Consider the following 20,767-nt stretch of genomic DNA (forward strand, 5'->3'; position numbering starts at 1 on the left):
GCCCCTGCCACTGTCCTGTCAGCCCCAGGATTTGTTGTACCATAGCTCTAGTCACTTTCCCTCTACTTGCTCTCTCTCTTTTTAATGTTTATTTTATTTTTTATTTATTTTTTCAACTTTAAAAATTTATTTTGCGAGAGAGTGCAAGCACGGGAGGGGCAGAGAGAGGGAGAGAGAATCCCAAGCAGGCTCCCCCACTGTCAGTGCAGAGTCCGATCCCAGGCTCAAACCCATGAACCGTGAGATCATGATCTGAGCCAAAATCAAGAACCGGACGCTTAACCGACTAAGCCACCCAAGCGCCCCTAATGTTTATTTTTGAGAGAGCGCAGTGGGGGAGGGGCAGAGAGAGGGGGACAGAGTATCTGAAGCAGGCTCTGCACTGACAGCAGTGAGCCTGACGTGGGGCTTGAACTCACTCATGAACCGGGAGATCATGACCTGAGCCGAAGTCAGACACTTAACCAACTGAGCCACCCAGGTGCCTTTCCCTCTGCCCTCTTATGCAAATAAATTGTCTTCTAACAGTTAAGAAAAGCAGTCAACTGGGTAAATCAGGGTCAGAAAGCTTCATGAGATTTTATCATTCTTAATGTATGATAGGGTTTCTCATAGAAATTCTTGGCCATAGCAATTTCTTGGCCAAGGTTCCAGCCCATTCTACAATTCCTAGGTTCCACCAATTTTCTTTACAAGATTAGATTGGTACACTACCATTTTAACATGGGAAACTATTTCCCACCATGAATTTAAAGAATAACACCAAGCTGACCTAAAGGCCCTTCTCAAATAAAACAAAACGTTAAGGAAGAAAGCCACAGACGCCATCTGCCCTTCTAGGACAATCCTATGAAGCCACTGCTGCCCAAATTGACTGATTTCTAGGCAATAATGTGGGTGACCTGAAAAACTGGAAAACTGCAGAGGGAGAGAGGGGGCCCAATGTCAAAAGCAAAGGAAATTGTCACATGATGTTGGAACCTACAGAGATCAGTCAGAAGAGCTTTATCCAAAAAAGTAATGGGTAAAAATCACTTCTGTAGGAGGATTAAAGAGAAAGACAAGAAACCAAATTTTAGGAATTTGATGGGCGAATTCTACCAAAAAGGGGTTAATCTAACGGGGTGTGGAGTGGGGCAAACTGGCTAACAAGTGTTCAAACCGTGAAGAGCAGGAGGGTCTGGGAGAAAGGAAAAGAAACTCAAGCAGATGAAGTATTGCCTCCAGGCAGGGGCAGGGAAAGGTACAAGGTCTGAAAGGCCTTCAGATGTTATGGCTGCATCCTGGGCCCCAAATGATTTTCAAGTCGCCTTTCCCCACTTCCCCCAATTCCAGCAGCTTGATTCCGCTGTCTGGGAGCAATGAGAGCCGATCGGACACTCAGAGGGGAGAACTTTTCCCTGGCAGAGTGCTTAGGTGGCCACTTACCTTAGGTTTTGCGTCTTTTGAAGGTAAGGTGGAAGGCCTGGCAGTGGTGGCGGCAGGGCGTTTGGGCGGGGCAGCCGGCACTAAGCCCGCAGTGAGGCTCATGGGTTTTTTTATTCGACCCACCAAAGGTGGCGGGAGCCGGCTGCTTGGGGAGAGGAGTGGGCTGAGTTTTGGCTTTCGATGTTGAAGTCTTTGCAGGTTGAGTGGTGGCCAAAGGCTTTAAGTTGATTTGTTGGTGGTGGTTTTTTTTTTTTTAAAGGTCAACATCAAACACACAAACAAAAATAAAAACAAATTAAAAAAAAAAGTATAAATTGCACAATTCAAAGTAAAATTATAAGCAATGAGGATCTATGCAACTGAAAAGCAGCATTCCGTTCTTCTGAGCTTGGTAAATAGTGGAAAGAAACCATGAGAGAAAGAAAACTGGGAATTCATTCTTACTGTCTCACAAATTCTAGCAGTTTGGCACCTGAAGACTTAAATTCAGTGACAGCTTTAAACAATTAAGTAGCTTTTGGTGGCTGCTATAATAGTTTTAGGAGGAAAAGCCACCAGCAGGTGATTAAGCCGTTATTATTTGTACCTTGATGAGGCAACATCAGCATCGTTTTAGGACCACACTGAAGTGTGGCATTTCTACTCTGCAGTAAGTACCAGTAAGTGTCTGAAGGCTTGATCCACCTTAAAAATCTGTTTTCCCTTTTCATGAATGCAGATTGCAGAATTTATTTCCAAATAGTTTTGCAAATCCCTTTATTGTTGTTGTTAAGGGAAGCAGAAACACCCTCTACAGAATATTTCTACACATATTCAAGATAATGGGGTCAAGGGAAGAGATTTTAAGGGTTGAGTTAGGCTACTATGGTAAAATAGGAATATAAAATATTTTCTAAGAAGGTCCAAAACTGGGGAAGGACCTACTAATAGCTCAGAAAAAAGAAATTCCATTCACAATCCAAGCAACAGTAGCAGAAGGTATGGTTTTAAAAAATGATATTGGTAGAAGAGAACCCAGCATTCCGGCACCTACCTTTGTTTTCTTCTCTGGGCTTGGTGGGAGCTCCTTGTTTGGAGGGGCGGTGATGTCATTTCCGGTCACACTCCCAGCAGGCCGTCCTTCTTCAGGCTTACTTATTCCTAAGAGGGGGAACAGTTATGCTAAGCAAATGTTTTTCATACCCATTTCGAAAATGCAAGTCTTAGTGGAGACAGACACTGACTAGCACTTCAATCTGAACAAAATCCACAGGGCTGTGCTCTGAAATGTGGATAAGACTCCCGAGTTCCTCTCATTGTGTCAGGACCGTTTCAGATTCCACAGATTCAGGCAGCCTGTCCCTGTGGAGAAGCAACCTAAGTGGGATTTGCACAGATGACCAATGGAAGGAAATGGCCCTTAAAGTTTGGTTTCCCTTCCCTGGAGACCAGCAAAGGGGCTCTGTCACCCAACCACTAACTCCCGGAGCACACAGGGGACAAAACCCTCTTCTACTAGAGTTTATCTCTTGGAATAAAGGTTGCTGAAAGATGGGATAAGAGCCAGAAGATCACCCAATGTCCTCCCCTTATTTCCTTTCCCTGTAAAGCACCACTTTATGGAGGATGTGAGATTAACTTGATCTGGTTCTAGCAGTGACCCAGATTTCCAATAAGGCCGAGGAGACCCATGAAATCAGACCCAAGGCCAGAAATAGTCTACCACCTAGGGCTATATGCCCAGCAGCACCACTGTGGGGACGTAATTCCAGATTTCAATAGGGCTACACCTGAAAGCATTAAAATACCATGAAATTTATAACCTGGGTGTGGGAAAGACCTTGCAAACTGGCACAAAATCCAGAAGCCAAAGAAGATCAGTCTAAGGAAAAAGTTTCAAAAACTTCAACGACCACAAAAAAGAAAGAAAGAAAAGAAGAAAAGCCAAAAGGCAAATGATAAACAGGAAAAAAATTTTGAACCTCACATCAAAGACAATGAGCTTATTATATATAAAATACTCCTACAAATCGCTAACTTCTACAAAAGCCAATAACCCACTGGAAAAATGGCCCAAAGGATATGAACACAGTTTACAGAAAAAGAAATACAAACTGAAATACAAACTGACAATAAAAGATGCCCAATTTTTCAGAGAAATGAAAATTAAAACCACACTGAGATGCCATTTTTAACCTAACATATTGTCAAAAGTCCTAAAATGTGAAAACAGCCAATGGGGATAATATGAGGATACTTGGGGCTGGTGAACGTGTGGAATGGTACAGTTCCTATGCAGGGCAACCAGTGTCTCTGAAAACTGTACTGTAAATTCTAATCCAGAAATTCAATTTCCAGAAATTTATCTTAGAGGTATATTCACACAGCAGCAAAATGGCAAATGTATAAGGCCTTTCATCAGAGCATTGTTCCTAACAGCACAAAATGGAAACAGCCAAAGTCTGTTAATAGAAAAGTGGTCAAAGCATCACGGCAAAGTATCAGATAATCTCAGCATCTGAAAACATAAAGCATGACCGATACGGAATCATCTCTATTAAGTGAAGAAAAAAGGAAGGTGCAGAATAGGAAGGCAACATGAAACCATCTGTCTAGAGAAAGGAAGGGGGCAAAATAGATTTCTAATGCAAATACACTTGTACATGCATTCTAAAAACACCTTAATTTGGGGAAGGGGGAATGGGGCACAGAATTAAGAGGGCAGGAGGCTTTATTTTAAACATTTTAAAACATCATTTTGGGGGCGCCTGGGTGGCGCAGTCGGTTGAGTGTCCGACTTCAGCCAGGTCACGATCTCGCGGTCCGTGAGTTCGAGCCCCGCGTCAGGCTCTGGGCTGATGGCTTGGAGCCTGGAGCCTGCTTCCGATTCTGTGTCTCCCTCTCTCTCTGCCCCTCCCCCGTTCATGCTCTGTCTCTCTCTGTCCCAAAAATAAATTAAAAAACAAAACAAAACAAAACAAAACAAAACAAAACATCATTTTGAAGTAATTATATTGATTAAAAGTTGCAAAGAAATGTACAGGGAGGTCCTGTGTACACTTCCTCCAGCTTCTCCCAGCGCTGACACCCTGCATTAGCACATTACTCTATCAAAACCAGGAAACTGATATTGGTACAACCCATAGAGCTTGCTCAGACGTTTCCAGTTCTACATGCAGCACTCATTTGTGTGACAGTGTGTGCGGTGCACATGCGCACATATGCGGTGCCATGCAATTTTCGCACGTGGAGCTTTATGTAACCACTACTAGCAATCAGGACAGATCAATGTTCCATTAACACAGGCTCCCTCCTGTTACCCTTTTATAGCCACCCCACCCTCCCTTCCTTCCTTTCCTAATCCCTAAATCTCTGGCAACCACTAATCTGCTCTCCATCCCTATAATATTATTTCAAGACTATTACGTAAATGGATCATACAGTATGTTACCTTTTCTGTCTGGCTTCTTCCACCCAGCATAATGCTTTTGAGATGTTACAACAACTGGTGTTGTTGTATGCAACAGTAGTTAGTTCCTTTTGACTGCTGATGATATGCCAGATATTCCATGGTACAGCTCTAACCACAGTTTAACCATTCGCCTGCTACAGTTACAAACATTTATGTACATTGAAAAAAAAAATTAAAAAAAAAAAAAAAAGACTTCAGCCAGGTCACGATCTCGCGGTCTGTGAGTTCGAGCCCCGCATCAGGCTCTGGGCTGATGGCTCAGAGCCTGGAGCCTGTTTCCGATTCTGTGTCTCCCTCTCTCTCTGCCCCTCCCCCGTTCATGCTCTCTCTCTGTCCCAAAAATAAATAAAAAAACGTTGAAAAAAAAATTTTTTAAAAAACATTTATGTACAGGACTTTTATTAAAATAGTGTCACTGTTAGTGTATGGACATGCAGTTAACTCCATCCTGTGACTTTGCTGAAATTACTTATTACTTCCAGGAAGGTGTTTTTTTTTTTTTTTTTTCTTGGTAGATTCCTCAGAATTTTCTATATAGACAATCATGTCATCTGCAAAGAGAGCCAGATTTCTTTCTTCCTTTCTAATCTACATGCCCTTTTATTTCCTTTTACTTTATTGTGCTAAACAGAACTTCCAGTATTGGGTTAAGTAGGAGTGATGAGAGCAGGCATCCTTGCCCTGCTCCTAGTCTTAACAGGGAAAGCACTCAGTATTTCACTACTAAGTATGATGTTATGGTAGGTTTTCTGTAGGTGAGGCAGTTGATCAAGTTGAGAAAGTTCTCCCTCTTATCTTTGATGAGTGTTTTTTCATAAATGGGTCATGAGTTTTGTTGAATGCATTTCTGCACTTAAATGAATTTTCTTCTTCAGACTGTTGATATGGATAACCTTGATTGGTTTTTGATTACAGGACTAGCCATGTAGATCTGGAATAAATTCCACTGGGCTGTTGTGTATAGGTAATTTTATATATTGCTGGACATGTTAATATTTTGCATCTACATTCATGAGAGATATTGGTCTGTAGTTTGTTGTATACTGTCTTTGTTTGGTTTTGGTATCAGATAAATACAGACCTCATAAAATGAATCAGAAATATTGCCTCCTCTCGTATTTTCTGGAAGAGAATGTGTAAAATTGGTGTTAATTATTCTTTAAATGTAGGATGAACCCCTACAGTGAATCCCTCAGCAACTTTTTAATTAAGAATCCAATTTTATTAATGGTTATTCAGGTTATCTATTTCATCTTGGTTGAGTTTTGGTAATTTGTGGTTTTCAAGGAATTTCCTCTGAGCTGTTGAATTGGGAGTGTAAAGGTGCTTCCAGTGCTCACTTGTTATCCTTTTAATTGCCATAGTGATGTCCCCTATTCCTGAGGTTAGTGGTTTGTGTCCTCTTTATCTTTGTCAATTTTGTTGAAGATTTACCAATTGTATTGGTATTTTTTAAGAACCAGCTTTTGGCTTAATAAATTTCCTTTGTTGTTTTCTTGTTTACAATTTCACTGATTTCTGCTTGGTTTGGACTTATTTGTTCTTCCTTGTCTAGTTTCTTGATGCAGTAACTTAGGTTATTGATTTGAGATCTTTTTTCTAAGGTAAGCACATAGGACTATAAATATCCCTCCCAGCACTGCTACAGCTGCATTCTACAGATTTTGAGATGTTCTATGTTCATTTTTATTCAGTTCATTTTATTTTTAATTTAAATTTTTATTTATTTAACATTTATTTATTTGGGGCAGGGAGAAAGAGGCCAGGAGGTGGGGGGGGGGGCAGGGAGGGCGGGCGATGGGGAAGAATCTCAAGCAGGCTCTGCACTATCAGTGTGGAACCGACGTGGGGCTAGAACTCACAAACCATGAGATTATGACCTGAGATGAAATCAAGAGTCAGATGTCTAACCAGCTGAGCCACCCAGGTGCCCTTTAAGTTTTTATTTTAGTTCTAGTTTGTTAACATACCGAGTAATATTAGTTGCAGGTGTACAATTAAACATTTCCATACAACACCCTGTGCTCATCACAAAGTTCATTCTATTTGTTTTTTAAAAACTTTTTCCTAAATGTTTATTTTTTGAAAGAGTGCGAGAAGGGGAGGGGAAGAGTGGGTGGGGGACAGAGGATTTGAAGCGGGTTCTGTGCTGATGGCAGCGAGCCCAATGTGGGGCTCAAACCATGAGATCGTGACCTGAGCCGAAGTGGGACGTTAACTGACTGAGGCACCCAGGAGCCCCAAGATTTTTAAGTAATCTCCACACCCAACATGGGGCTGAAACTTACAACCCTGAGATCAAGAGTTGCATGCTCCACCGACCAAGCCAGCCAGACCCCCTCATTTTATTTTTAATTTTTCCTGTGATAACTTCCTCTTCAACCATGGACTATTAAGATGTGTACTCTAGGGGCGCCTGGGTGGCGCAGTCGGTTAAGCGTCCGACTTCAGCCAGGTCACGATCTCGCGGTCTGTGAGTTCGAGCCCCGCGTCGGGCTCTGGGCTGATGGCTCAGAGCCTGGAGCCTGTTTCCGATTCTGTGTCTCCCTCTCTCTCTGCCCCTCCCTCTCCCCCGTTCATGCTCTGTCTCTCTCTGTCCCAAAAATAAATAAACGTTGGAAAAAAAAAAAAGATGTGTACTCTAATTTCCAAATGACTGAAGATTTTCCTGTGGCCTATTATTGGTTTCTAATTTGATTCCATTATAGCCAGACAAAATATTCTGTATGATTTTAACCTTTTAATAAAGTACTGAAGTTCATTTTATGGCCGAGGATCCATCTTGGCAAATGTTCCATAGGTGCTTGAAAAGAATATAGCCACTTAAAAAAATTAATGTTAACATGATATATCTTTTTCCATCTTTAACTTTCAATCTACCTTCCTTAGGACTGACATACATTTCTTTCTTTCTTTTTTTAATTTTAGAAAGAGTGCACACGCTAGTGGGGAGAGGGGCAGAGGGAGATAGAGAGAGAGAGAGAGAGAGAGAGAGAGAGAGAGAGAGAGAGAGAATCTTATACAGGCTCCAGGCCCAGCTCGATCCCACGACCCTGGGATCATAACCTGAGCCAAAATCAAGAGTCAGACGCTTGACTGACTGAGCCACCCAGGCATCCCTGATATGCATTTCTTGTACACTGTGTGTACTTGGGTCATTTTTTAAAAATCTACTCTTCTAATCTCTGTCTTCAATTGTAGTATTTAGACTATTTGCATTTTAAGTAATTACTGATCAGTTAGGGTTTATATTGCCATTTTGGTATTTGTGTGTTTTCCCCCCTCTACACTTTAATTTTAATTACCTGGAAACAACATAATTTAGTACCAAATGTTTAAGCATCCATTATAATTGCTAAACAGTGTAATCGGCATTATTCAAATCTGATCAGCTATGCAAAACTCATCAATCTTTTCTTTAGAAAAAAGGTGGTAGAAATCCCAAAGAACTAGTTAAAGGTCACCTTTACTCATCTAGCACCATAATTCCAGTCTTAGTCCGTCTCAAGCGGCTGGAAAAGAGGAAGGGAAGAAGTGAGGATGTTGGAAAAGGAGAGTTCTTAACTTGTGGCCCCATCTGTGCTCAGAGGCAGCGCAGGTTCGAGCAGAGAGGAAAATCTCTGAGGCCGGAATTTAAAACGAAAGCTTTCGGCTCAGATGGTAAGGAGGCCCTCCAGAACAGCAGAATCAGCAAATCCAGAAGGCAGTGCTGGAGTCCGCCTCATAAAGCAGGGGGCTTCTTCTTGTATCCAAGTCCTTTTTAATTCCTTCAAGTTTTTAAACCAGGTTTGCTATGTCATGGTTCTGGACCAGATACATTCCAACTAGGGGGCCACACGTAATTCCAAGCAGCAACTGGAGCATGGTGTCAATGAGGAGGGCACAGAGGGCGGCTCTGTTTTTTATTATTTGTTCCCTCTGTTTCTTTTGCCTTCCTGTGGGCTACTTGAACATTTTTTAAAATTCCACTTTTATTTTTTAATGTTTTTGAGTGTACCATTTTACTTACTTCTATTTAGGATCTTTTATCCTCCCTGCTTTTTAAATGTAATTTCTTAGGTATTTCCTTCTCAGACATCGAGCACCACATCAGATGGTACAATTTTTGCTTCGATCATCAAATAAGATTTTTAAACTTCATGAGGACAGTCTATTTATATTTACTCCTATTTTTACTCATTCCATTGTTCTAATTGCTTTTTCATTTCTGAAATTCCAAGCCTCCTTCTGTTATGATATCTTATTTTATTGGAAAGCTTCCTTTAGCCACTCTCTAAAGGGATGTCAGCAAGCAAAAGTCCTCTTAGTTTTCCTCTTAGAATGTCATTACTTTCCCTTTTTTCCTGAAGGATGGTTTTGCCAGATATACAATTTGCAGTTGACTATTCTTTTAACACTTGAAAAACGTTGTGCTACTTCCTTCTGCCCTCATGGTTTCCGGTAAGAATCACAACGCCATTTGAACGGCTATTCCCCAATACAGATATGTTAGTTCTTTACAGTTGTTTTCAAGATCTTTTTTCTTTGTCTTCAGTTGGCAGAATTTAATTATAATATGTCTTGTAGATTTCTTTGGGTTTTTTCTCTTGGAGGTTCATTCAGTTTCTCCAATCTTTAGGTTTATATCTTTTGACAAATTTGAGGTGCTTTCAGTCATTATTTCTTCAAATAATTGTTCAGCCTCACATTTTTTCTCCTCTCCTGGGATTCCAGTGATACAAATGTTAGATCTTTTGTTATTGTTATAGAAGGCTCTGAGGAGCTGTAATTTTTTCTATTTTCTCTCTTTTGTTCAGATGGACTAAATTCTATTGATCTGTGTTCAAGTTCACTGATTCTATTCTCTGACATTTCCAGTGTACTGTTGAGCCCATCAGACATGTTTTTTTATATGATTGTTGTATTTTTCCTGTCCATAATTTCCATCTCCTGCTTTTTAATAACTTCTATTTCTTTGCTGAGATTTTCTAGTTTTTCCATTGTTTCAAGACAATCCATTATTGCTTGTTGAAGCAATTTTATAATGGCTGCTTTACAATCCTAATTTTGTATGATATCAGGTAATCATTGTTTAAATTTAGTGTGCATGTTCTGGCTGTAGTTTCAATAACAATTTAGTCTCCAGAGCCCTTGTAATGCAACTGTGGACTGCTGTGTTCTTCTGCCTTCATGAGAATGTCACTCAGTCCCGGCTGGTAGTTCCAGCAAGGGATGAAGCCACCTCCCTGGGCCAGATGGTTTCACTAGGTGAGGGTTGAGTGATGCCAGACCCACAGAATGCAGAGAGTTTCTCCTGGCCTGTTCTCTGGCTGCCTGGTGCTGGCATACTTCTTGTTCGATCTCTGCAGGTGCCACTGGGAGCAGGAGGCACCCACCTGGCCTTTTGCTGCTGGAGGGAAGGGTGTATAGGAGGAAACCTCCCAAGGTCCCCTTCTGTTCCTGGATAGAAGGCTAGAAGACATCAGGCCTATAGGTGTCACTGGTGCTGTCACCTGTGGGGGACTAGGGATAGATTCTCCTGCCAGTGTGGATGGATTGTATTTTGCTGTCAGGTGTGGAACAGGTGACAGGTGGGCCCTCATGAGCACTGCTCAGCAGGACTGAGCCCACTACTGCTGCTGGATATGAGTAGGGGAATATGGCTTCCCTTTCCTAGTCTTTTGGCAAGAGAAAGTAGGCTTTTTATTCTTTCTTTTTTCCCTTCTCTTCGCCTTTCTTTTCTCTTTCTTTTCTTTCTTCTTCTTCTTCTTCTTTTTTTTTTTTTTTTTTTTTTTTTGGTGGGGGAGGCTTGGGGCGGGGTGGCATCTATGCTTGTTGGCACTTCTGGGTTGCAGGCACTCTCCAGGGCCCAGACCTGGGTACAGGGGAGATTAGAAAGAAAACCCTTGGGGCGCCTGGGTGGCACAGTCGGTTAAGCGTCCGACTTCAGCCAGGTCACGATCTCGTGGTCCGTGAGTTCGAGCCCCGCGTCAGGCTCTGGGCTGATGGCTCGGAGCCTGGAGCCTGTTTCCGATTCTGTGTCTCCCTCTCTCTCTGCCCCTCCCCCGTTCATGCTCTGTCTCTCTCTGTCCCAAAAAAAATAAATAAACGTTGAAAAAAAAAAATTAAAAAAAAAAAAAAAGAAAGAAAGAAAACCCAGGGGTCTCAACGCACACTGTCCTTCCTGAAGCCCTGAGTTCCCTACCCAGTCCGTCCTCTCCTTTCCACCTTTCAGATTCCTTTTATAATTGTCTGCTGAATTCTTTTCAGAGTATTTAGCTGTACTTAGAGGAAAGAAGCAAGAAAAAGTGAATCAAGTGGTCTTGCCTTGGTAGGAGATTTTCTATTTATAGCAGTTTGTACTTTTTGATGTTTGAAACTCTATGTATTATGAGTCAAAACTGAATTTGCTTAGTTTTAAAAATATGAAGAAAGAAAAGAAAAACACACAAGGTTGGTGAATGTCTTTTTTTCTATAGCAAGCTGAAAGAACATCTTACCAAATGTGTGATATGTTGCCATTAGCCCCAGATCACTATGCACATTTTTCAGCAGGCCCAGGATTGTTCAGTAAACATCTACACAAAGTCCCACTGCCTATGACATAAGCATGCAACACCTCAACCTACATCGCTGCCACCCAGTGAAAAACACCTGACGTACACAGAAGCAGAAACTGCTACCTCCCTCCCAGACGGTGCTTCTCACCATGGCCCTCCACCTTTGGCTCAGGGGTCTATGCCAGCCAATTGCTAGAGACCACTACCCAAATGTCCCTACAGTTTTGAAAAATAATGCTCAAAACAGAACTTGTAACTGCTCCACAAAACTACTTCCTTCTGTTGGATCTTTCCAGTATCTGCGTTACTACCTGCTGGGAAACCCAGGCTCAGTATAACAGCACTAGCTTCGACTCCTTTCTCTCTCTCTCTCTCTCTCTCTCTCTCTCTCTCTCTCTCTCTCTCACACACACACACACACACACACACACACACACCTTCCACATTCAGTTTTCAAGTTGACTTCACCTGTTCTATTTCCCCATTCATGTCATCAGTATTTCACTTGCAACGACTACATGAGACAAGCTATTATTGTCACAAGGATTTCTGCTTTCAATCCTCTGTTTTCCAGTTCATCCTGTCTACTGAGTCATCCCAAAGCTGACTTTGGGCCACTTCATTGTTATAGGTAGCCAGCAGTTTTTTAAAACATCTGAAGGGGCATTTGAAGTTTGGGTTCCAAATAATTTTCTAGAGGTGTTCTCCCATTATTTCTGGCCACATATGTATGGATGGCTTTGACGTGTTTGCTCAACCCACATTCTTTTCCCAAGAAGTCTCCAGGTGAATGAGGTGATCAGATATAAGGGATGTAAGGTAGCATAAAGTGGGGCACAGAGCCCAAACCATGGCAACCCAGTGTCTGTGTGGACCAGAGTCACCAAGGAAAGAAAATGTATGAGATGGCAGAGAAAGCAGTTTCCAGCAGGGAAGGGAATGGAACACAATGTTTAGGGTGAAGCAAATGTCCTAAGAGGCATATAATGGCTGCAGCCCGACTACGCTTCCTGCAATTGGATTCCCTGAGACTCCCTGTCAATAAACACCTTTTTATAAATTTGAGTTCCTCTGAGTGTGTTTCCGTTCTTTGAAATTAAATAATCCTTACAAGAGTACCCTATGAATACTGGTCATTGTTCTTTTACCTAACAATGAGCTATCTAGGCTCCCTTACGTGAGTCCCTTTGCCTGGAAGGCTTTCCCTTGCAAAGTTAGGCACCAGGGCTTCCGAACCACCTCCTCCAGGTAGTTTCCATGATTCACGACTCTCTCACTGCTCCATTCCCCCACCCCAATTTGATCATAACTTGCTTGAGAATGTGGGCAATATCCAGCGCCTAGACAGTGACTGACGTATCGTAAGCATGAATCTTTATCTGTTTTTATCTACACAGCGCTTAGCAGAGTCGACACTTAAACATTTTATTAGGTGCACACATTAGTGAGGTTTGCAGGTTACTTGAAATTTTTTCCTGCCACCATGAACTTCTGTTAGTATGAACTAGGATAAACTTGCTTTGAAATAAACAAAAATCTGCACTCATTACCACCTAGAAGGTATAGGGCACCAAACCGGGAACCAGCCCATCAACAGGAAGACGACAGAACCCTATTCACAAGGGGCTTACAGTTCTGCCACAGCTAGAAGTGAGCAACGGCACAGAGTATCTGCGTGCTTGTCATCCTGGAGACATACATCACAGAGGAAATAGGAAGCTTATAGGAAGCTTCTTTGTCCACCTCCATTAAAAAAAAAAAAGCAACCCCCCCCCAAAAAAAAACCCCCCAAAAAACCCCGTTGGTCTTCTAGGGCTTTTCCACTTACCCTTCCCCTAGAAAATACTTGAAAATGAGTAAAAAACTTCATGAAAACGTACCGAGAGGAATAAATATTAGGAGAAGAGGCGATTTTTTACAAACAAAACACATGGTTTAAATCCCCATGAACCAGCTTGTGAATCAGAGTCCTTTGTGCTCAAACTGGACTGGGAGGAAAACCAGCTTTTGTAGACCACCAACAATAAGCTCCATGGGGGGCTGGGGGGTGGGGAAGAGGAGGGCCAGGAAGAAAGACACAGGAGGCAGCCACAAAGCCTGTGACATTTAGCGGTTTATTAAGTGCAAGTCTCTCCTTCTCTCTCCTTTCCCTTCTCCCCACAAATTCTCCCCACCTGCATGCAGAAAGAGAAGACTAGAAGCAAGACTGGGTCAAACATGAAGAACAGGAAGAGAATATTAAATAGCCAGCTTTAAAAGGCTCTTTTTCCACTTGAACAAAAGTAAAATGTTCTCACAAGCGAAATGGAAAACAGAGCTTGCACCCAGGCTGTGCTACTTAACGAGAGGAGGTTTAGTGCTGATACGCCCATTGTGAGTCCACACAGTGGCGGATTTTCAAGCAAGGAAATCAATCAGTTGTGATTGGATGATTTGGGGCTCAGGAATCATCTGGTTCAAGCCAACAGGGAGCTGAGGGGGTGGCAGGATGGGGGATGGGGTGGGTAGGGTGACATGAGGTCAAGCAAGGGGTCTATTTCTTATGTCCACCACCCTCTGACCCCATCAGCCCACGTCCTCAGTCCCCACTATCCATCATGCCAGCAGACATTCAGGCTGACCTAGCTGGATTCACTTTGTCTGCTTTCTCGCCTCACTCCCGGCAACCTTCCAATGCAAAGAATTCTGCTTTCCCCGGCACACAGACTCCAGCGGTAATAAAGCCGCCTAACGCTCCTGCCGGTAATCTGTCACTTTGGTTCCCTCCTTGCTGTCTGCTTGTTCCCCATGGAGGCAAAATTTAGAAACATACCATCACGTGGGGTCTCTTCACACAGGAACGCTGGAGTGCTCTGGGTTGCAGTGACCTCAATTTCTTTCTTCCCTGCCAGAGCCGTCTGTCCTGGCTGTTTCTCACCTCCTTGGCAGACTGGGGAGCATGAATCCGTTCTGGTTTCACTAACATCTTCATGTCCTTTTTCCTTGCTGCTTACTTCAGGAATCTGCTCCAGCTTACCATGGAGATGCAATCCAGCAGTGCCCAGTTCCTTCTTCCCAGAGCTGCTGCCGCTGCTGTTGCTGACGGGGGTCAGTTCTTCTCTCTTCTTGGCCACAGGTTCCTCACAGATGAAAGGAGGTACCTCTTCAGTAGATGGGATGGGCAGCTCCCCAGGGATCAATTTGTAGCTAGCTGTCTGTTCCTCAGCCACCGTCATGGAGCGCTTTATGGCAGGAGCCCCCAGTTTCCTGGGCGTAGGACTTGGCATTGGGCTGCTGGTAAGAGGCAGCAGGCCAGAAGAAAGCTCTTCTCGGGCAGGGAGTTCAGGATATTTCTCTGCAAGGTTGACAGCTGGGGGAACCGAGAGGTGAGAACATTCAGACAGGGCCCGGCGCATTGCTTTTTTCTGCTGGGGTACTTGGTTGAGCAAAGCCCCCTCTTCGGGAGAATTCAATTTCTCCAGCTCCTTCTCGTGGTCTCTGTCATGAGAGCTGTCATTTACGTATTCCTGGGTGAACTCCACCATAGTGATCGGTGGAATGGCAGTGGGTGAATGCTCAATAGTGGGGGCTGGGCGCGCTATAGCCTCAGATAGTGAGGGCTTACATTCGAGCAGCCCAGAGTGATCATTCACCACCCCAGGCACCCGGCAGCCAGCAGTGATGCCATTCTCCTTTCCCGGAGTTGCTTCCCTCAAGCCCTGAGCCACTGGATGAAAGTTGGGGTTCCAAACACTGGTTTCTTGCTCAACATCCCGGGTGGGGATGTCAGCAGCCCCAGGGAAATCCAGATCTGACTGGCTCTTGGTCTCTGGCCCATTCTTCCCTGCCACCTTCCCCTGAACTGTAGAGGCTTTGTTCTCATCTGGCCCCTCTCCGGGTCCCACACGGAACTCAGCTGTCTTCTGGTGTACCGAGTTTCCCTCCAAGGAATGGCAGGTTTCTGAAATCACATACCTGCTCTCAAGGTGACCCGAGGTTGCCTGACACTCCTCGTCCTGCACCTCAATGCTGAGCTCTTTGTCTAGCTTCCCCTCAAAGAAGCAGAGCTTTTTCTGCTCCAGGAAGCTGGCATTCTTCACAAGCCCGTCTTTCAGCTGCCCGTCCATGCTGACGTTCAGTCCGATTTCATTCAGTTTGCCCTCTGTCCTCTGCCACTCAAATCCAGCTTGGTCGATTTCTTTTGGGGGGTCCATTCGGCACTCTGCAGGCTTGCCCTTACAGAGCTGGCTGTAAGCGGCAGTGCGAGAGGCAGGCTGCTTGTCTGAGAGCGACATCGTCTCTTCGACTGCTCTCCCCCCTCGCTCCTGGAGCTCTAACACCACCTACGATCACACAGAGCTGGCAGTGACATCACACCAAGTCCCCAGTATTCATGACAAACCTGTCTTCCCCCCAAAGATCCTCTCTCCTCTAGCAGCTGGGTGCTAAATGTATTTACTAGTGTGAAAGAAAAGAACGAAAAAGAGAAAGGAAAGAACCTGCTACTTTCTGCACAAATGCCACTGTTAAACTGGAAGTGTAATTTCCTGTTAGCTAGCACTCTGTTTAGATCTGCAGTTTATAACACGGTATGGTGCCAATCTGGGTACTGAGGATAGTAATTACTCCCGCTTTTACTGATATAGATACATGTATACCCACACGTTCACTTATCTGACACTATGCCCACACTTCCTCATTCACCCACTCAAAATACTGTTTTAAAAATAGTCAAGACTCATTTGCCAATCCCCAGTCATAACCATTAAAGAACAATGATTTCAGAAAATGGCTCAAAATTTCACTTAAAAAAAAGACCTTACTATAGTGTCAAAATTGGAGGCATTCATTTCTCAGAGCATGAGTGGGTTTGCTGTCACAGCAACTCACCAAATTGGCTTGAAAACTGATTTGAGTGGAGTCCCCAAATCTCAGTGAGAGCTTCACCTGTAGTTCTGTACTATGGAAGAGTTTAATAAAGGGTTCCTCCCAGGATCTCAGCAATCAGGGCTTTGGAGACATGTATTCTAGTTACAAGACATTTGAGTGACAATATACCCCTTGCACTTTTACTTCTGACCCTGCTCCCCACCAGTTCCCTGGACAAGCCGGGTCCGTGTCCCCCCCCCCCCCACTGCACCAGCCCTGCTCTGTCTATAGCCAGCCGATTGCTTAGTTGCCATGTGAACACACTGACCTCTGGAACACAGGGACTCTGGCAATCTGTGACACAGCCCCCTGCCCCTGTTTAATCCAGCACAGTCCTTTGCTGTGCTGGCCTCTGAGCTTGTTAACTGTACATTCAGGACTGAAATATCCAGAAAAGAAAATTCTTGGGAAAAAAAAGTTACACTGAGAAGACAGGCTGTATTCTACCTTAAATTAAGCTGAGTTTTGTTGCTTCACCTGTAAGTCACTATTATGCGCTAACATAGGATACTCCAAAATATTCTATCAAGGAGGAATACACCAGATGCCTTTTTCCAAGATGAAGAAAATTCAGGCTGGATTGTTTTAAAGCCATCTGCTATCAACTACACTGATCTGGCTACAATTTTTTAATAATTCTTTTAGAAAAAAGGGCAGAGGGAGGCAAATCATAAGGGATTCTTAAATATGAAGAACAAACTGAGAGCTGCTGGAGGGGCTGTGGGTGGGGGGGATGGGTTAAATGGGTGATGGGCATTAGGGAGGGCACATGTTGGCATGAGCACTGGGTGTCACATGTAAGAGATGAATCACTGGGTTCGACTCCTAAAACCAAGACACACTGTATGTTAACTAACTTGAATTAAAAAAAAATTTTAATGTTTTATTTTATTAAAAAAAATTTTTTTAACGTTTATTTATTTTTGAGACAGAGAGAGACAGAGCATGAACAGGGGAGGGGCAGAGAGAGAGGGAGACACAGAATCTGAAACGGGCTCCAGGCTCTGAGCTGTCAGCACAAAGCCTGACGCAGGGCTCGAACTCACAGACCATGAGATCATGATCTGAGCCGAAGTTGGCCGCTTAACCGACTGAGCCACCCAGGCGCCCCTATTTTATTCTTTTATTTTATATTTTATTTTATTTATTTTATTTTATTTTTGAGAGAGAGAGAGTAAGCGGGGAAGGGGCAGAGAGACAGGGAGACACAGAACTTGAAGCAGGCTCCAGGCTCCCTTGCTGTCAGCACAGAGCTCAAGAGGGGGCTCGAACCCATAAACTGGGAGATCATGACCTGAGCCGGAGTCGGACACTTAACCAACTGAGCCACCCAGGTGCCCCTAACTAACCTGAATTAAAAAAAAAAAAAGAAAAAAAAGTTCAAGTTAAGATTGCTCTCTTTGATCTATAAAATGTGATGAGATTACCAAAGCCCAGCCCAGGAAAGTTTCCTTAACTGGAGCCTCTGTCTCCAAGTACCCTTTCTCTACTATTCACATTACTCACATCACTTCTCTCAAGTCCCCAACCGTAGTGCAGAAGCCAACTGTATACGCTTTCTGCATTAACTTCAGTACGTAACACTGGGCTATGTTGATGGTCAAGAGTGGCAGGGTTGAAAGCCTCAAAAAATGTGCTTTTCCATTTAACCTCTGTCCTGAACATAAACTGAGCCTCTCCTTCCTCTTGACCTTAAGTAGTTTAACACCAATACATGTCAAAGCCAACAAAGGTTCCTTGGCAAGGAACCAGTGTCACCTTACTCTACCACAAAGGTCCTGATTCTACTAAGTAATTAGGGAAAAAGAAAGATGGAGAGTCTTGGGTACGGAAAGGTTTAGTGATAAAATATAGCTGAATTCTGACTTTCTTATCTTTTTATACATACAAGTGAATAATACAATTATGTATGCATAATATAGGATGAAAATTATGAACGCCTGCAGGAGGCTGTTGTAATGCAGTCCAAACATGCCAGATGCAAATCTTAGAAAATGCCTTAGAAATTAGGTATGCCTCAGCAACCCCATCCACTGAGAAACTAGTCACTCCCCACCCCTAATACACACACACACAGCACCTCAATTTATTGACACTTTAAAAAAAATTTTTTTTAATGTTTATTTATTTTTGAGACACAGAGAAAGAGCACAAGTGGGGAAGGAGTGGAGAGAGAGGGAGACACAGAATCCGAAGCAGGCTCCAGGCCCCGAGGTGTCAGCACAGAGCCCGACGCAGGGCTCGAACTCACGAACCACGAGATCATGACCTGAACTGAAGTCGGCGTTTAACCGACTGAGCCACCCAGGCGCCCCAATTTACTGACACCTTCTATCTTTGGTTTGTGGGGAAAAAAATAATTTGGTTTGGAGTCAAAAGACCAGGTTTTAAAATTTCTCTGTGTCATTTACTAGTTATGACTCTGAGCAACACACTTAACTGTTCCTGGCTTTGGTTTGTTCCTCCGTAAAATGAGGGGGGCCCTTAAGGTGCCTTCCAGTGTCACAGTTTTAACACTTTTACGACTCAATGAAAAGGCTGAAACATGCATCAAGGACTCACAGGTCTGTTGCTACGTCCAACTCAGAGTGGTTTGATTTTAACTTGGGGCTCCTGATGGTAGAGGACTACCTAGGGGATGTATGTAGCTGCAAGTCTGACAAGAGGGGCTGAGTTGGCTGCCATATTCTGAAAGGGCAGAGACAGCCTAGGTGAAGAACAAGCATGGACACTTGTTCCTCTGAGTCAAATGATTTTTAAATTTGCGCCCCTAGAGTCCAATGATTTTTAGTTCTAGCCAGCCTATCCAGAGCCTCCCACTGGTACCAACAACAAATGAAACAAACAAATGAAGCTAAGGCAGTAACTATAGTTGTTAAGTCCCTGGTATCTTCAAGTCCCGTGTATCTTGTCTCAACAACTCTATCTATAAATAGCAAACTGCAAACTGTGAGTCAGCCAAAGACCAGGAGCAGGAACCAGGAGAATGCAGCTGGCTGGTCACAAAGAAGCACATATTCTAGACTGTGGTTCCTACTACACATCAGAAATGTGGTCAGCCTGCAAGAAGACAATGTTCGTCTACTGTGCCAAGCAGAGGCCTCAGTGTTCGAGGGCTCAAGAGTCAGAGAGTTGAAGAAGAAATCGGAGAGGTCAGTGGGCAAGAAGTATAAGCCCAGACAGGAAGCCCAGAGTACAGGCGAGTGCCCAAGACATCACGTCAGCTAGATGCTCAAGCTTGCACATAAGCCTGGAGTCACCTAGGGGTCTGGGTTTGAGTACAACAGGAGAACATAAGGCATAATATGGGGACACCCACAGAATCCATCTCTTGTGTAGGTGTGAAGCAACAGAAGATAAAAACCATCTAACAAGGTAGCTAACATAATGTACCCGCTGATGCTAGCTTAAAAAAAAAAACAAAAAAAAACCTAAGAAAACGTATGAAGTAGGTTTTACCGCTTCCAGCAGGGAATTTGATGTGAAACGATAAAGTATTAAGTCCCTGGACTGGAGAATTACTGCATGACAATCCTTCTGATAAAGGTAGGCAAAAATAAACAAACCACCACCACCAAGAAACACCATACAAACGCTAATTTCAATAACACACAAGAGAAAAAGAAAAGCTGGCTCTCAAAATCGGAGAAACTGCCTAAAGAAAATAATATCCTATTCTCCAAGTCTCTTTTAGGACAAAAGCATTTTATTCTGTTTTGAAATTTTTATTATCGTCTTTTTAAGTTTTAATTTGCATTATCGGTGCTCATCACAAGTGCCCTCTTAATCCCCATCACCTATTTTCCCCATCCCCCCCAACCCCTCCTCTCTGGTAACCGTCAGTGTGTTCTCTGTAGTTAACAGTCTGTTTCTTGGCTTGTCTCTCTCTTTTTTTCTCCTTTGCTCGTTTGTTTTGTTTCTTAAGTGGACAAGGGTCATTTTATAACAACAGTGCTGCAAGGACAATGACGTATGTGCTACGGTACAGGATCCGAACGCTGGAACTCCTCTAACTTAATCTTCTCAATTTACAGAAGAGCAAACAGGGTCCAGAGGGGGGAAAATGAAATGGTTTGCCTAAGATCAAATGGTGAGCTAATGGAAAAGCCATGTGGAAGATGCTTGGTCTTTGACTGACAGGCTTCCCACACAACTGAGCAAAACTACATCTTAGTCACTGGATGCCTCTCCTTTTCATCATTTCTTTTTTGCTCAGTAAAGTACTACAGACTTTAATTTACAATTTTTGTGATTAATTCAAAGCTTCCAAAACTAGTATACAATGTGTACACGTGTGGTATACATGTATGTGTGTTTGGGGGGCAAAACAAGCTTGAAATAAAGGAGACAAAGAAGCAACTGCATTAAGATTTAGTGTCCATCTTATACCTTTATCATGGTATTGTTTTCATTGTACAAAGAATGAGGAAGGTGTGAGCAG

General features: G+C 43.3%; 1 protein-coding gene across 1 annotated transcript in view; it reads right to left on the reverse strand.

Annotated features, from left to right (window-relative positions):
* The window catches only part of MAP4 (microtubule associated protein 4), a 197,531-nt gene that overhangs the window by 19,346 nt on the left and 157,418 nt on the right, over positions 1 to 20,767 (reverse strand). Inside the window, 3 exon segments of the mRNA XM_043587292.1 lie at positions 1,429 to 1,539; positions 1,541 to 1,645; positions 2,462 to 2,568. Coding sequence (XP_043443227.1) covers positions 1,429 to 1,539; positions 1,541 to 1,645; positions 2,462 to 2,568 — 323 coding nt within the window.

This window comes from Prionailurus bengalensis, chromosome A2 (assembly GCF_016509475.1).
Source record: "Prionailurus bengalensis isolate Pbe53 chromosome A2, Fcat_Pben_1.1_paternal_pri, whole genome shotgun sequence".
NCBI classification, from domain to species: domain Eukaryota; kingdom Metazoa; phylum Chordata; class Mammalia; order Carnivora; family Felidae; genus Prionailurus; species Prionailurus bengalensis.